The sequence below is a fragment of the Nematolebias whitei genome, chromosome 21, assembly GCF_014905685.2.
Source record: "Nematolebias whitei isolate Nwh7 chromosome 21, NemWhi1, whole genome shotgun sequence".
In the NCBI taxonomy this organism is placed as follows: domain Eukaryota; kingdom Metazoa; phylum Chordata; class Actinopteri; order Cyprinodontiformes; family Rivulidae; genus Nematolebias; species Nematolebias whitei.
Window position 1 is genome coordinate 26,635,794 of NC_056518.1, and position 17,540 is coordinate 26,653,333.

At 39.8% G+C, this 17,540-nt stretch overlaps 1 protein-coding gene and 1 non-coding gene across 2 annotated transcripts; both read right to left on the bottom strand.

Moving 5' to 3' along the window:
- Positions 1-7,946: 7,946 nt before the first annotated feature.
- Positions 7,947-8,019, bottom strand: trnat-ugu. The gene has a single exon. It is a non-coding gene; the product is annotated as a tRNA-Thr (tRNA).
- Positions 8,020-10,146: 2,127 nt separating this feature from the next.
- hhipl1 (HHIP-like 1) lies at positions 10,147-17,366 on the bottom strand. Its single transcript, XM_037695051.1, has 9 exons — positions 16,574-17,366; positions 14,398-15,044; positions 14,173-14,316; positions 12,968-13,296; positions 12,068-12,194; positions 11,729-11,874; positions 11,573-11,654; positions 10,989-11,071; positions 10,147-10,909 (listed from the first exon to the last, which is right to left on the bottom strand). Exons 1-9 carry the CDS (start codon positions 16,853-16,855, stop codon positions 10,341-10,343), a joined length of 2,409 nt encoding a protein of 802 aa, XP_037550979.1. The 5' UTR covers positions 16,856-17,366; the 3' UTR covers positions 10,147-10,340.
- Positions 17,367-17,540: the final 174 nt, after the last annotated feature.

Genomic DNA, 17,540 nt, shown 5'->3' on the forward strand with positions numbered 1-17,540 from the left:
AAGCAAAGTTTAGGTGCTACATTTAAAAGTATTTATATTTTTATTAAAGGTTTGTACCAGCAGATCTGCAGACTTACTTAAAGCTTCCCAGTTTTTCACAAGAAATTACTGCATCAGTTTATGTGAAAGTTATTAAAAATCATATCTCTTCAGTCAGTCGGTCTCTGAACATGCAAACGCTTCAGAAACTGTGGCGTCTCATACATTTGTTTCTCATAAAGTGTTTATGTAAGGTCATCAAACACAAACTGTTAAAATGTTCCCAATCTGCCGAATCTGGCTGCCTTTGGCTGGATTTTAGTCAATATTTTCTCTCAGGACTCCCAGTGAGGAAACTGGTTTTATTTTTTTAATTATTAACAGAGTTCTCAGACTGATGGGGACAAACTGGCTCATTTGACATTTGACCTGGTTTAGAACTTTTCTCAGGAGCCACGTTATAAAGTGCAACTAAAATCCTGGCAACAAAGACGCAGCCGAGTCCTCTCTAACACTTTCATACTTCTGGACTTTATCGGTACTGGACGGAAACCAAAATAAGTTTCAAAAACAGGGTTTGACACGGCTGTATAATTATGGAAATTTGTCAAAACACAATTCAAGAAGGCCACCGTTGGTTAGGAAACACAAAAATGGCTGTAATTTAGTCAGTTTTACAGCTATTGGTCTCAAATTTGTTGGGGTAGTAGCAGAGAGTCATTCAATATTCATAGTCCAAGCACTAAAAAGTTAGATTAAATCTGTGCGTTCCTTTCAAGGCAGACATGGGCAACGGGCCCTTCGACAATCTCCATCAGGACCCCATTATCCATCATTTAAAAAGCACACACAACTTTCTAAAAAAAGATTAATAACAATGAACAGGAATTTATCCATTTATTTAAGGACATTTAAACATCTTAACATAAAACTTTTTAAAAAACATTTTTGTCATTGTGATTCCAGAACTAGACTGAAGTTTAAAGACTTAGAACCACAAAAAAATAAGTTTGCTTAGCATATTTTCGCTAACGTATAACATGTGAAGCTAACGTGTATAATATAATGTCACAAGAGCCAGTTTATAGAATATATAGTATCTTATATCCCTAATGGATATTGGAAAGACATGTTTTATAAAACATGCTAACTATGCTACAATAAGAAAAAAGCTTGAAAAAGGTCTTCTAGATTATCTGTCATAAAGAAAAATTATTTTCCAATTATCTAGGTGGCCCTTGGATTGCTTTAAACTTCTTGATGTGGCCCTTTGGGATAAAAGTTGCACCTTTGCTTTAAGGAGTACTACTTTTTAATTAAATAAAGACACAAAACAGCTGGTTTGCAGAGTTGAAATCTACAAAACAAAAAGTTTTTAGAGTCCAGCCTCATGGAACTCAACAAGAACTTTCAATCATGTCTGCAAGTTTCATTTTTGAGTCTGTAATCAAGAATCAGACAACAGAACATCTTTGTTAGAAGCTGAAGGACTGTTGTTCTCATATTAGATTGATGGATGTGATTAGCTGATAATATCAGACACAAATCTGCTTTAATTGGAGTGGTTGACACAAAACAAGTCTGGTTTGTATCTACAATAATACCTCATAAAATAATAATAATAAATATCTGGCTCGTATAAGACTGAGGTGGATGCTTGTGTGAGTTTCTCCACAGGTTACACACTTCCCAGAGAGCTGCAAACACAAACTGCAGTCGTCTGCAGGGGAGTTTTTCCAAAGCACTTTGGGACATGGCTGTCAGGAAACCCTGGATGGAGTGCTGAGAGAATGAACCGGAGGGAGGAAGAAGATGGAGAGGAGCCATTAAAGACTGAAAGAGGCAAACAGGAGGTTCTCCCTCAACTCCCCCACTGATCAAACCTTCAGCTTTGGAGAAAAACAAGGAGAGAAAATAATGAGTGAAAGGAGGCTGGAAGGGAACCTATGAACACAAATACACACACACACTCAGGAATCTGTGTTTTATGGCTGTTGGACGGGCACTAAAGTTGCTCTGTGTGTTGATGGAGAGCAAAGAGAATAAAGAACCAGATGTTTGATTTTACAGGAACTAAATGATGTGCCACAACAGATTTGAATTAAAGGTAATATCATCATGAGAACAAAACTGTGGCCATAGCGGTCTTAAAGGGCGTTAGGCATGGAGGAAATGGTTGAAAGCAAGACCACGCCAGTGTGACGAGTGTCTTCGAACATTTTTTAGTTGAATGGCCAAACAGTCTGACAGGATGCTGCACCACACAGCTGCTCATTAAACCCACCGATGGCTGTCAGAGGAGCTGTTCGAACTCATTTCAAGCCCATTTCCACCTCAGGATTAAGTGGAATTTGATTCTCAACATGAACGGCACAAATTATCTGCAATCAAAGCCCAGAATTAACGGGGCGTTAAAATTAGACGAGGTCATCTTACAGATGTTCGCAAGACTGCGGAAAATCTTTCTTTCGTGATTTAACCAAACTAATGCTCTCAACCAGTCAGTCTAAAGTGAGGAGAATTAAACCGCACCCATCATTCTGCAGATATTTGGCTTTTTTCTCTCAGTAAATTGATGCGCTCAGGTTAAATGACTCTGGCAGCTTACCTCAGAGGCATCATGTCTAGTCTCGAAGCACATCTTCTTGAAGTTTGTCCTCTGCAGGGATGACATCTACAAATAGTTGCAGAAAAGAGTTTGGGTCACCTGAGATAGATTAAAAGAAAAATGCACAATGTGTGGATTAGTTGGAGTAAAGCTCAAAAAATTTGAGCTTGAACAAACTTTTTATAGGGTTTGAGGAGAAGTTGGTTCTCAAAAGGCTGTAAAATAACCAGCAATGTTCAGTCAGGTCATCTGGACGGTTTATTTTTTTGCTGAGACGTCTCATCCTTCATCCAAAGGACTTCATCAGTCCGAGGAGCCACAAACAAACTGAGTCCCACAAGCAGCACACTCCCATAGTGGGAAAAACGAAGTTGCTGGTGATAAGATAGTTTCTGGGGTCTGCCCTCTCCCCCATCAACTCCTTTGAGTCAGACAAAGTGGTTCAAATCATCAAAGTCCATGCTCAATAATCCAGGTAAAATCCAACAATGTTCAGTCAGGACATCTGGACGGTTTCGTCCTTCATCCAAAGGACTTCATCAGTCCGAGAAGTCTGAAACATCTGAGCAAAAAAAACAAAAACAAAAAAAAAAAAACAGTCCAGATGACCTGACTGAACATTGTTCGATTTTTACCTGGATTATTGAGCATGGACTTTGTTGATTTAAAATAACAATTTTCTCACTTTAAGCTCTTTAACTATGAAATAGGCTACTATGTTAAATGTTCTTTAAGAGAAACAAGTTGTAGAATATTAAGCCTACCTTTAAAAAAAGAGCCCATAGGCATATTCAGTTCAATTCAGATTATTTATATAGAAGTTGTCTCAGGGCACTGAACAGAAACAATCATGTACATAAAAATTAAGGTAATAACATTATTTATCTGAGGAGCCAGCAGGCTGCTTTGAGTCTTAACTTGACCACAACCACTTTAAAAGATCACAAGAAAGTCTGACTGCTTTGAGGAAACATAAAATTTAGCATGTCCAGCATGTAAAAAGTCAAATTATGGTTACTTTATTTGTGCAATTTATGACATTTTCATAAATGTTAGCACAAAGTCTGTGTTATAGTAAAAAAAAACAAAAAAAAAAACAATGAAAGGGTCAAGAAATCAGGCCTCTAAAAGTAAAAACAGAGGGTTATTGATGTATTTGTCTGTTGGGAGCTGATCGAACGTCATTGTTGACTTTGGGATCTGAGAGCCAAAAGCTCAACTGGAAGCCACATCAGTAAGGACCCATAACATCTTTATGTGCTCCATGTAGCAAGAAGTAACCTAAAACTATAAAAGAAACACCTGAGAGGTAAGATTTAGAAAGGGGAACTGTCTGAGTTCAGGCGTCTGTTATAAAAAGATGTTTTCTTTCCTCTCCGACAGGTTATCCAACCGTGTCATGGACTGCTGGCAGCGCTCAAAGCCACCATTCATCATAAATCAGAGCCAACCAACCCCGAAGGAGGCACACATTTCCGTTGATCAGGACACAAACTGAGCGCTTTCTCCTACTTCAGCTCAAAACCAGTTGGTTGCCAAAATTAAATAAGGAATAAATCTGGTTTAGGCTAAAAACGAGCAAATAAATGCAGATTCTGATCAGTGATGATAAATCAACTGTGATGCATGTAAAAAACGTTTCAGGCGAGGAAAAATGGGGCAACTTTACTCAGGAGGGAGCACAATGCTGCATTGACAGCATGAGTACAAACCACAAGCCTGACAGACCTGAACAGATTGCTCCCGAGTGAAGTACTAAGATTTTATGTTAGATATTGTTGTTGATGTTAGATATTTATCCATCTTCATCTTCTACCGCTTATCCAATAGCCTGATAAGAACAACAGGTTCAGGAGAGAAACCCAGACCTCTTTCTCCCCAACAACACCCACCAGCTTCTACTGAGGTACTCCAAGGGGTTCCCAGGCCAGAGAAGAGACGCAATCTCTCCAGCAAGTTCAGCCTCGTCCCCCAATGGGACGTGCCTGGAAAACCTCTAAAGGGAGGCATCCTGTTCAGGTGTCCAAACCACCTCAACCAACTCGTTTCGATGCAGAGGAGCAACAGCGCTACTCTAATCTACTCCTGGATAATGGTGCTCGTTAGGTTGAGCCCCGTCACCCTAAAGGAAGCTTTGGACACTTATATCCGAGAACTTGTTCTGTGGGTTATTCAATTCAGTTCAATTCAAAATACTTTATTAATCCCAAAGGGAAATTAAATGTTGTAGCTCATCATCTTGGTTTCATTAAGAGTTGTTATAGATGCTGATGGCTGTGGGCAGGAAGGATCTCCTGCAGTAGTCCGTACCACAGCAGATCTTAAGAAACTGGCTGCAGATGCTGATCCATCCACTGCCCTTTCGGTCCTCCTGGGCAGCAGGACCACCTGAATGTTGGGCAGAACTCCTCCCTGAGTGATGGTCTCAGCAGCTTGTTGAGCTCCTCATCATTGCAGACAGACAGCTGCAGGTGTCGGGGGATGATCCTGGTCTACTTGTTGGCATGAGCCATGTTTCCTGTCAGCTTCAGGATGTCAGCAGTCACTCGAGCACCTCCACCAGGTAGATGGAGATGCATCCATGGCGCCTCCTTTACAACTCATTTGGGATTTAGGGCTGTATTTGAGGTAATATTTGAGCTTTGAGATGTTAATCAGCTATTCGCAGTTGTAAAAAAAAAACACTTGTTGTCATGGTTACGCTTCATAACAAAAGTCCAAAAGTTAAAAGGTTTCAGTAAAAATCCTTCCAGCTGCACAGCATCCAAAAACCAGAGGAAGTAATCATCCAAAAAAAGCCATTTACATCCAGAAAAAGAAGAAATAAAGTTTTCAAAAGCATCATCCCAGAATGAAAGTACAGCTACTCCAACATGCAGCCACCTTGAGTGGCGCAATTCTGATTGATTGATCCAAATCTATACCACAGGTGATGGTTGGAACGACGGACCAGTAAATCAAGAGTTAGGTATTTGTATCAGAAAAAAAACCTCTTTTCAACCCTGACTGCATGATAAGAACAGAGATTTGAATCAAATAAGAGGCTCCAGTGGCGATGTCATGGTCAGACCAGTGTCATTTCTCTCTCTGGAGACCAGTTCAATCATCGTGTTTTAATTTAAGTTAACATAAACACGCCCCGAGCTGTGAGTTCTCTACCGCACAGATCCTGAAAATGAGGAAGTCCTAAACGGCTTGGGTGTTTTCTTTTCTGCAATCACCTGTGGGCTTTCTGTGGACTATGAGTTTTAGAGCATCAGAATGAAAAACATAGTCCTCCACATGTGGCTCAGGTGGCTCTGTGGTCCCTGTTCTGTAACATGGACATGAAGACTTTAAACTTTTTTAAAAACCAGAGAAGGAAAACAATAGAAATATATGGATGGCGATGAACTGCAAGAATTAAAAGAAACAGCTTGCCTTTGATAATAAAGTCTGGAGTTTAGATATTATTTTACTAAATCTTACACCTTGTAGTTCTGTGATGTTCTGTTGTATGTTAAACATAGAATATCGACGTGTCCCACCTTGAACAAGCTGTGCAAAAAAGACTTCATATCTTGAACCTATAGGGAGAAAGATCCTCATTAGAGGATGTTGACCTCCTGTGTTGACCCTGCACTGTATTCCCACGCCGAGAAATAAGGTTAGCTCATTGTCTCCAGGGGTGTTTGCTTAATAAAACCTTGTTTTCTCAGGGGGTTATCAGTGATCCCCGCCTGCGTTCAGGCTCACCTGGTTGTGCACCGACAGCAGAACGTTTGACGTCCTCGCTTTGTCTTTTGTCTTGAGGCCACATGGAGTGTGAGATCTGCAGGAACTCACACACATTTTGACTGCCTGTGCTGTTTGTCTTCATTATCTCTGCTTTGAGTTGCCATGTTTATCCAGTTTTTACGGCGGTCAGGGGTCAGTGAAGTGACGTGCCTGCATGAGTATACACACAAGGCCTTTTTGCGGAGGGGTAGAAATAAAACTGATGTTTGAGCCTAATGAAAAACAAACCTTTTCCACGTGCAAGCAACGTGGGGAGGACAGAGAGGAGTGTTGATGTGGAGAAAGGTCATGTTTTTCCATTGTTGACTGAGTTTATGGAGGTTTTGATCAAAGACGGCTGCAGATGAGGCCACCAGTGAACACTAATTGCTGCAAATCACTCCAGGTCTTTCATCTTTATTTTCTTACTTACATGCTAACCTGCGCAAGTGACCCATGGAGGAAAATGCACGACTGAACCAAGGATTACGGTGACAATCACGAATCGAGAAAAGAACATCTGAATTTAATTTTCAGACTGAGCTGAGAGGGGTTCGTTTTACATAATGCCTCTCCACTTCCTGCCAAAGAACGTTTAGCCTTTCAGTCCTAAAACTCTTTAAGTCCGATAGGAAGGTGCTTTATTGATGTGGTTTGGAGCCTTTTTCATGTGGATGGTTTCAGATTATGCTTTCCATTTTTGAAAAAACATTTAAAGGAGTACATCTCCAGATTTGGAAAAAAAAAACAAAAAACAGTTTACCCATTGACATAAATTGTCATTAAGTTTGAATTAAAGGCTTTTAAAAGCTCCTAAATCTTTTTGTGCAGCTTAATAGGAACAAAAAATTCTCCAGTCCTGCTGAAAACAAGTCTGGCCTTTCTTGATGTTTTACCTCTCAGGAAACACCAGTTACAAACAGAGAAGTGTTTTAGTGTGACATTTGATTTCATATTAGCACCGCTCACATTGCAGTCAAATAAAGGTCTCTTTGTCCTTTGAACTTCACAGAGGACCCTCAGGGTCAGAGTTTGTGTTTAGATGAAGCAGTACAGACACTTAGTGGCTGACTGAAGAAGTGCCAACATTCAAACTCACCATAAACACTCCATTTATAACAGGATTCAAACATCTAAATCACCCAGTTGATAGACCAAGTCTTGGAAACATTGTACCGATGGTTCAGTTTACCTATGCTTGTACAAATAAATACTTTGTATAATAAATTTTAATAAATTTTAATTAGTACTTAAACTTTTTATTATTTCTGAACACTCCCATTGCTATTAGTGCCATAAAATGAAGTATTGTAATAATATTTAGGTCCAGTTCATATTGTCTTACTTGTCTTGTGCTTTAATAAAACAAACAGCAATAAAATATTGGTAAACAAAATTCTTTACAGCAAAAGTGACCTTTTTGTTGGCAGCATGTTAGCTCAGAGTGCACATATTCAACCTTTATACATATAAAGGTTATACATATGAATGCACTGCACCAGCCTAAGCAGTGTTTTCAACACTAGATCTATTTTCACTATAACAATAAACTCACTAATGATCAATTTATGTAGATTAAGACAAAAAAATGTTAGGTGGTATTAGGCCCCAGCGAGGATCGAACTCGCGACCCCTGGTTTACAAGACCAGTGCTCTAACCACTGAGCTATGGAGCCGATGTGCTGTTTAGCATTATACATGTTTATTTCACTGGTACATGAACGATATTCTGCGTGTGTTTGGATGTGTTGATTTAAATGTATTGCCATGCGGAGTTTATCTATATATTATAAAAGCTTCCACAATTAAACAATCTAGGTTATACAACCAACGTTTGCTAATTCGTAAGAAAGTTGTCCACAAAAGGTCGTAAAACGTACATGGTGGCACTTGTTTTACGGCACCTATTGGCCGAAAATGTCGTAAAACATGCATCGACAGTCAACGGCACGGTTTTTACGACACCTAAAGTTCATTTTTCAATTTATTTATTTTTTAATTGAACAATTGAACATATAGAACAAGTGAACACACTAACAGAATAAATGACAAACTCAGATTCCAATGATACATATAAACATGTAAAAATATCTACTGTCATACCTCCTAAATTCAACATATTCTTAAACAAATTACCATAACAATCATCATAAAATTAAATTTAGGTAATATTATCATCAAAGAGATTGCACATAATATGGTACAAGTAAATTAAAAAACAGAACTATATATCTAGCATTCTAGATAATTAATAAAATTATTTGTCAGAGGGCTATATTATCTGAGCGAGGTGATCTGAGCTTTTTTGCATGTGGTCTTTTAGCACTGTCCAATGAAAGTTTTAACATCTGGAGTTCTTGTATGAATACAGACCATAATGGCTTGGACATGCTATATCTGCATTTATGCATATAAAATTTTAGTATGATAATGTTATTAACAAAGTATTAATCTTTTTTATTTTCAGATACATATCCATATAAAACATTTTGAAGAGAGAAGGAGTCTATGTTCATGGATTTTATGGTCAGAAGATCGTGAAGGGATTTCCATAACGTGTTCACAGAATGACAGAAATAAAACAGATGTTCTGTTGTTTCAGGTTCGTTACATATAGAACAGTTATCACATTCAAAACTAAATCTATTTCTGATAAACTCGTTGGAAGGATAAATATTATTTAGAGTTTTGAAATGTAATTTACGACACCTAAAGTTGGAAATTGTGCATTACTCTTACTTTTACTTTTTTGATTACAGTTTTATATATTTACTTGTTGTTTATTTTAAACAAAACTTTATTGAAATCAAAAGATCTTCGCTATAAAGGTAGAAAAACACAAGAGAGCCAGGGGGATTGGACATATGAACATTAAATAAAAAGACAAAAAATTCAATAAAGCAATAAAGAAACGGGTTTAAACATCTGATTAGTGGAGAAACAAATTGGGCGAGTATGTTGTGTAAACTCAATCATTAAGCCAACAGAATTCATATTTTTCTTTAAAATATTGTATTTGTGTATGCAATTTGACTGGGTGATTATCAAATGCATTTCTTTGGATTCATTTTTACACTTTGCTGGAAACTTCTAATTGGAAGCATGTTTCCCAAGTAACTCAAAGTTAGGAGATATTTTTGAGTCAATATAGTTGTAACCAAAACACTTTGTAATGAGGACACAGCAAGAACAGATTCTGGGGCGAGATCATAGACATAAAGTTTATATCTAAGTGAGTTTTGAACATTTTAGGGTACTGTATTCCTTTGCAGGGCAGAGTTTGTAGTGTAGTGAGAGAGTCAGAAAGCCAAGCGGTCGGTTCAGATCGTTAATAAATTATTCACACAACATAAGCAAAAACCTACAACAGGTTTTTTTTTTAATTCAAGGAGAACTCAGAAACACAATAAAATTAAGTTCAAATAATAATTCTGGTTTAAACATTTCATGAAGTGCGATAGGAAGTGCTTTTTTATGACACAACAAAGGGGTTCAAAAAGTTGAATTGTTTATAATTAAGATTTTTAAACGTGTTTGTGCATTTCTTGACAACTTATAATTTTTAAGAATGTGATTTTTAAGTTGTTTTTTTTTTTGCATTCATGTGGGGTTTAAAAATAGATGCAAGTTTTATAAGACGGTTTAAAACCAATTGCTTTTTTCTACATGATCTGATAAACCAGCAATTAGACGCAATATAGAGCCATGAGAAATTTGGCTGTAGTTTGAATTGAGAAATACTTGACAGTAGCTTATATGAAGCACTATAACAAGTCTACTATATTTCACAAGATTTCACCATATCTTTGTTTTAATGTACCTAAAACAAAAATACAGCTATGTTAGTTCATATTTTTGAAGTTGAACCTTTACAGCAGCTGTGCAAACATTACAACTTACTCATGTTAAGGAATTTCTTCGCTTAGAGATATTGAGTAAAACTTTAGAATGATTTTTGTCAAGGCGTTTGTTCTTAATGTGTAGCTTTCTTTAACAGTTAGACTTCTACAACAGGGTGCGGGTTCCCACAGATCACCCCAGCAGCTTCACTGTGGGCACAGTTGTGCTTCCCTATTCCAGCATGTGAGCACCTCAGAAGGTCCAACTCCCTCCCTTTACACTGAACGTCGTCCAGAAGAATCTGCAGTCCCCTCCCTTCACCAAACTGAGAGTTTATGGTTGCCTTCAGAGCGTGACTGAATCCCATTTGCCGACAAACCACGTCAGCATTTTTGATCGACCATAAGTCGTCACAAACGATGCCCCAGTTCCCGTTAATGTAGATCTCCACTCGTCCACGATCGCCGCGTCCATACTCGTCCCCAACCAACCTCACCGCTCCATTCGGCAGCTCGGGCACATTGTTCGCTCTGGGATTTGCCTTCTGGTGGTGGCCTTTCCGCCTTGAATTACTGGATGGTTGGGCGGTCGGTCGGCTCGGGGCGGGGGTGGTCAGGGTTGGTGCCGGATCACCAAGGCGATCGAGGAGCTCTAGGAGCCAGTCGTAGGTCTTTGTAGGCTCTGGCTCTGGCTTGTTTCTAGTTGGCAGCTCAAAACCAGTTAATTCTAACGAGGAAAAATACAAGAATGCATGTAAAGTGGCAGGTTCAACATGTTTTAAAAAGTGATTTGTTTGTGGACTCACTTTCTTGGGGAACAAACTTGATGAGATTACTTTTAGCTCTGACAGGGAGAGGATCATAATGGCACCGTCTCGGTGGGGCCCGTCTGAAACACAAACATTGAGATTACTTAAAAGTGCTCATTGCAAACAATAAAATTAGACATCTAACCTGAACCCTAATCCTTAAACTACCTTGAACTTGAATCACATTCATTGGGGCAGGTAAAAACAAATATGGCAAATCAGACAAATGGAATCTCAGAGAATACATTTTTTATTTGCTTTCAACGTAAGTTGCCATTCCAGATATGCCAGCAGTTCGAATCAGCTCAAAAGGCATAAAACACAGAGCGAGCCGAAGGCCTGTCGCAGAGCTGCCAACACTTCATTTCTTTTCGATGAAACCTGTTGAGCTTTCAGTTTGAGCTAAAATAAGAGCCGAGGTCCCACCAGATACTGACAGACTTCAGAAAAGAGCCAAGAATGACTCTAACTATTGTTTCTCACGTGTTTGTGATTATAAACAGATGTGGGCCTTTTGGAGTCATTTCCTAGGTAAAAAAAATAAAATTTCCCGGTAGTTTCTGTGTTTTCTGTTTGCTCACCTCGATGGATCTACCAGTTTATAGATGACTCCTGAAGGAGACGTGGCACTTGGTATTCCCGTGGACATGAAGTAGAGTTCACCTGCAGAGAATCAAAATCTGTTTTATTACTTATAAATTGGGAAAAGAACCCTGATGGCTTGGTTGATTCATTACCCGATTCATCCTCAGCGAAGGAGATGATGTACTGATGGTAGTTGTTGATGAGTCCAGGAAAGGCACACGTCAGCCCCATCCCCATGCAGATCTCATTATACCTCCACTGACCTGTGGTTTTGTCCTCCTGCAGACTCATCAAACGCCTGAAGCACAGAAGAAGCACTGCTTTGAACGACAAACAAATCGCGTCCAAACTAGTTCTGTGATCCCCGTTTCTGCTGAACTGATGAGGGCTTTCAACAAGGAGCTGTATCTAACATCACTTCATTTCAGTTCTACGTGATCCTTACAGCTCTTCTCAACACAAACAGAAAGCTTGGTCCAGGTTGAACCCACCCGCTCATGAAGTCTCCAAATATGTACATGCCGTTCAGGTTGGGGTACTCACAGCCGCGGTACACGTAACCACCCGTCACCGACTTACCCATCTTATGAGGATAAGCATAAATAGGCAGCACATCATCTGTGAGTGAAACAAAAACATTTTATTAGGAAAACTGTCTGGATCCAAATGTAATCCCATTTTACAGGATGAACCGAAGCAGAGGTTGCTTTCAACCAACAAACATAAGATCTCAGGAAATGGTGTCAAATTGCACAAAAAAAAAAAAAAAGTTTTAAGGTGTAAACTCAATTCAAGTTGCAATTCAGTCCTAATTATACTTTTTTTTTTCTTCCCAAGAAGCAGTTCTTAACTAATCTGACTTTTGGACCCACCATGACCCCTTAATGACAAACTGAGACTGAAATAGAGGATAATTTTCAACTTGTCATATTTACTGAATGAAAAAACAAGTTAGGCCACCACAAAAAGAGCCAAAAGAACCAGCAAGTGGCACATCTGAAAGTAAAATATCTGCATTCTCTTAACCTGAAATGCATAATGGCAGCAATTTCACCCTTTTTTTTTCTTAACAGACTCAAAAGTATCCTGATGCATGCTCAGTACTCAAAAGTACTTTAAAAACACAAAAATAAGTCCAACTTCTGAGAGGTAGTTTCAGAAATTCTCTAAATTAGTAGTTTTATTTGTATTAAACTTCCTAAAAAAAACCTTAACAGGAACAAAACAAGGAAAGAAAATGAAAGAAACTAACGTAGTCCGTTTTAAGTAAAGATTTAAAAAGAATCCAGCAGCACTGGAGGAACATGCTTCTGCTCATGCTTTAAAGGTTCTAGTAGACATGTGGTTTTGTGGAGCTTTTAGTAAATAAATGCATGTCATATCTTCCTTACCGAGCGAGCTGTTGGCGCACAGCTTCTTATCATAGCAGGAGAAACCCTCCTTGGCTCTCCAGCCGTAGTTTCGGCCTTTCTCGATGATGTCGACTTCTTCAAATTTGTTTTGCCCCACGTCCCCGCAGAAGATTCGACCTTTGCCCTCTTTGGTGTGTGGGTCGCCTCTGTCCACGGAGCACCTCCACATGTTGCGGACGCCGTACGCGTACACCTCGGGCCGCGCTTCGGGCTCGTGAATGAACGGGTTGTCTGGAGGGATTCTGTAGAGCGGGCCTCTCTCGTTATTGTTCACATCGATTCGAAGAACTTTACCCAGGAGAGCTGACCTGGAACAGATGAAGCAAAGTAAATAAACTTTTAACGCAGAAATGTTTCTGATTTTCTGCTCCAGTGTACCTTGTTTAGCTTTAAGTTTATCAAAACAGATGGACCATTTAGAGATGAACAATATGACTGTAGCATTTTTGTAACTTATGTATGTATTACTTTTACAAAAATATTAAACTTGAAAATATTTCCCACATAGAAATACACAGATCTTTCTAATCTTTAAAATCTGCTTCAGCTACTGCTCATTGTTTTGTAGGCCACTCTGAGCATTCAGCTATTTTACAAATTGACTTTGGTTATTTAGTTTATAGCAACATGTTTATTTCTTTTAGCTAGCATTTGTTTTACTTTTTGCTTTTAGTTAGCCTTTTGTTACTTTAGCTTTTAGCTACCTTTTTAGCTTTTTCATTTGCTTTTTCTTGTAATAGCCACCCATTTTAGGTTTCAGCTTGCCCTACTTTTCTGGGTTTCCTGTTTTTAGCCAGTATTTTGCAACTAAAACCATAATACTCCTTTTAGCGCCCAACTACCTTTTTTTTAATTACCTATAGCTATAGCATTTTGCTGTTGTTAGCTAAAGTTTGCTGCTTTTAGCTAGTGTTTTGCTAAAGTCAGCATTTTGCAGCTTTTCGTTAGCTATTTGCTACTTTTGGCTTGGTGTTTTGCTGCATTTAGTTAGCTTTTTACTAGTTTTAGCTAACATTTTGCTTTTTAGCTTTTAGCTAGTGTTTAGTTTCTTTTTGCTATAATAACTCTGTTTCAGCTTCTTCAGTAAATTCCAGCAGTGGTCAGCTGTTGCTCAAACTACTCCAGAATTGATCAACTTTTAGTGTAGAGGGTGTTTGTTTAAAACATATTTTTTGAGTTCTTACTTGTTTTGGGCATTTCCATATTCTCCAAACGGATCTCCGGCCATTCCGCCATCGCCTGTGAAGATGTACAAGAATCCGTCGTCCCCAAAGAGCAGCTGGCCTCCATTGTGGTTGGATGCTGGCTCATCAATTTCCAGAAGAACCCTTTAGGTATAATATGGTAAGACACGTTGTAAATTAATGATCTGTTGGTGACAGCTGACTTGGGATGTGGTCCGTACCTACCGCTCTGAGTTGTGGTCCACCGCGTTCATGTCGTTGGCTAACACCTTGAACTCACTGATCCGGATCCTCTCATCGAACCTGACCTCCACTGAGTAATACACGTACAGCTTCCTGTTGTACTTGAATTTGGGGTGAAAGGTGAGTCCCAGAAAGCCTCTTTCATCACCCGACCACGGTGAGGTCAGCACTGCCTGGCTGATGTTCAGAAAGGGCTTCTCCAGTTTGGACCGGTCAGGAAGGTAGGTCCACACCAGCCCCACCTGCTCTGCCACGAAGAACCGATGCGTGCCATCGTTGGCATGCACCATGGCGAGCGGATTACGAAGACCGTTGGCCACTTCCTCCAGACACAGCTGCAGGCAGCCCTCTGAATTCGTCTGGACTCGGCCCAGGTTCTGGGTGAGCTTCTGGTTGCTGAGCAGATGGGGGTAGCAGTAATCTACATCATCCAGCTCTAAGAGCTTACAGAGACGAGACGGATCGTGTCTGGCGTTTTTTATACGCGGGTCATCAGACAGGAAGGGGAGAGTGGTGCGACACTGGTTCCAGAATTGAGAACAGTAGTCGGGACAGAGGCCCGGGATGGTTCTGAGCGGGGTGCTCGGGTCCTCAGCATCAAACAGGTGAGCGGCGTACGGGGAACACTCCTGAGATCACAGCCAGATGGATGACAGGAATCAAACATGAGGGAAAAAGAAGAAAACAAGCTGTCATGAAATTTCAGCAGAGCATTTTAAAGAGGTTGAATCTTTTAGAAGTAAAAATGGGCAGAGGTTTGAAGCCATCTTCTCTGAACTAAAGCTAAGTGGAGAACTGTTCTGTGGTCAAAAGAACACAAGATTTATATTATTTTTGGAAACTAGAAACCAAGTCCTCCAGACTATAGTATGGAGCGGAGGGTCCAACTAGTAGTCTTAACAGCCCACAGTTCAAAAGCTTGCCTTGCTGTTGTTATGGGGGTGCATTAGTGCTGCTGTCATGAGCAGCTTGCATATCTGGATAGGCTCTATCAGTGCTTTGAAGAAGTATGGGTTTTAGAACATCTGCTCCAGTCTAGCAAAAATTTAGCAAAGACGATCCAGCACTGTTGAACAGAGTCCTTCATCAGAGCAGAATGGGTCACTGTTCTCTCCAGAACCTCCAAAAACTGGTCTCCTCAGGTCCTAGATGTTTACCGACAGAGTGGATGCTTCACCTGGAACAACTTTAAAATGTGATGCCATTAAATTCAAAATTAACTCAATTTGCCAAAAGTGATAATGTTTATTGTGTGCTATTTGGAATAAAATAAAGGTTTATGCTTAATTTAAGTAAATGGTTCTTAATTCCTCTTCTTACACCTCCAGATGCAGGAAGAGGGCCACCTGCATCTTGAAGGATCCCACTCACCCAGCACACACTTTTTTGCCTCGCTCCACAAGGCTGAGAATCATAAAGTGCAGAACCACTAGACTGAGTAACAGCTTCTACCCTAAAGTTGTTGGACTCATTAATCCCTAATCAGGATTACCGTGAGAAAAAAAAGTCACTGTAATGCCACTTTGATTGTTGATATGTGTTGCTGATTATCCATGCTGCTGATCTCATGCTGCTGATTTATTTCATGCTGCTGTATTCATTCGTCCTCATCTGCTCACACAGACTCATGTTCGTGCTGCTGTTGTTCAGCATATTGTTTTGCACTATGTTTATTTCTTAGCTTAGATCCTTATTACTGTTTCTTTTACACTTTATATTTTTGCTATTGTTGGATGTAACTGGGACCCTGTGTACACAGTTTCGTTCCACCTCATGTACCACATGTGATGAGAATGACAATAAAGAACTTTGAATTTATTTACTTTCTCTGATTTTTGAGTCAATAAAGATCAATGCACAGCTGCTGTAAAAGAAAGACTGTAATGGAAAGAATGACAAAAAACAAGTTGGACATACAGGACATCATATATATGTTGGGTGTTTTGTAAAATTAATAATCATTTCTAGTAGTAAACAGCTGGCCACATCTGTCTGATAAAAATGCAGCTGCAGGTGCTCAGAAATGTAAAACTTGTGTTTTAAACCCCCTGACTTGTTTAGTGTCAGATTAAATTAAATCTTGTAGAATGAGAGGAAATGTTATATAAAATCAGTTTTTCTTCTGAAGCCAGGTGGCCTTTTGACCCCGCGCGCCTACCTGGCAGAGTAGCTCCAACACGAACCCTGCGCATTTTTCGTACCCTCTCTGGTCATAGTGACCCATGACCCGGTAGAACCGGGCCATCAGCTCCTGGTCCTTCTGGTAATCACAGCAGCCGAACTCATTGTACATGACGCAGAACTCCAGGTCCTTGGGGGGTCTGAAGGGTGGCTTAAAGTCCAAACACTGCGGGTGAGGCTCCGCGGGGGCCGAACACAGGGTCAGAACGCACAGAAATGCGGGCCAACAGAACCGGGTCTTGGCAGAACTCCGCTGCATGATGGCGTATCAACATGGAACATGGACGGGAGAGTTGCAGCAGGCTTCCTGTGACTCTGGACTTCGATCTGGACTGCTTTGGTTGGCGCAGCGACGTGGTGACGCGCCGGTGTCCTCTGTGCGCACCTGCCGCCATGTGCGCACTTTCCCTTTCTTTTTCTTTCTTTCTTTCTTTTTTTTATTTTATTTATTTTTTACTTTTTCTGCGCAGAACTCTCAGATTTAATTAAATTATAGCTGGACAATCTACTCCCAGCAGATGGCGAACTCGGCCAATTTTCACTTCAAGTTTAGTCAACTTGCTAAATAAAATTAAAGGCGCATTCCTCATGGGAATGCATATCGCCCGCCGCCTTTCATGCCATTGTTTTAAACTAAGATCATCCTGATGAGGAATGACCAAATTAATCATTAGGCTACATTAGGTTAGGTCCAATCTTATGTCACTTGTCACGTGTTCTGTTAGTGCTCAAATTACCTGATTTCAGTTCATATGCTAAATTTACTGTTATAGCCATTTTTATGTTAATGGTGTATGTTGGCCATCTTAAAATAGGGTGACTCGAAATGTTATTTATTTGTTGACTTAAAGCTAATAAATAAATAAAGTGCTGTGTGTTGTGGCGAAAGGGTGCATTTAACCCATCGCACCAATTACTTTAGGAGAGTTTTATTAAGCTCCGCC

Excerpts from the sequence above, each read along its gene's own strand:
- hhipl1 (XM_037695051.1), bottom strand. The coding sequence starts at position 16,855 with ATGCAGCGGAGTTCTGCCAAGACCCGGTTCTGTTGGCCCGCATTTCTG. Across the intron at positions 11,072-11,572 it reads AAACTGGTAGATCCATCGAG|ACGGGCCCCACCGAGACGGT; the intron begins GTGAGCAAACAG and ends TTTGTGTTTCAG. Across the intron at positions 10,910-10,988 it reads CAAGTTTGTTCCCCAAGAAA|AATTAACTGGTTTTGAGCTG; the intron begins GTGAGTCCACAA and ends TTTCCTCGTTAG.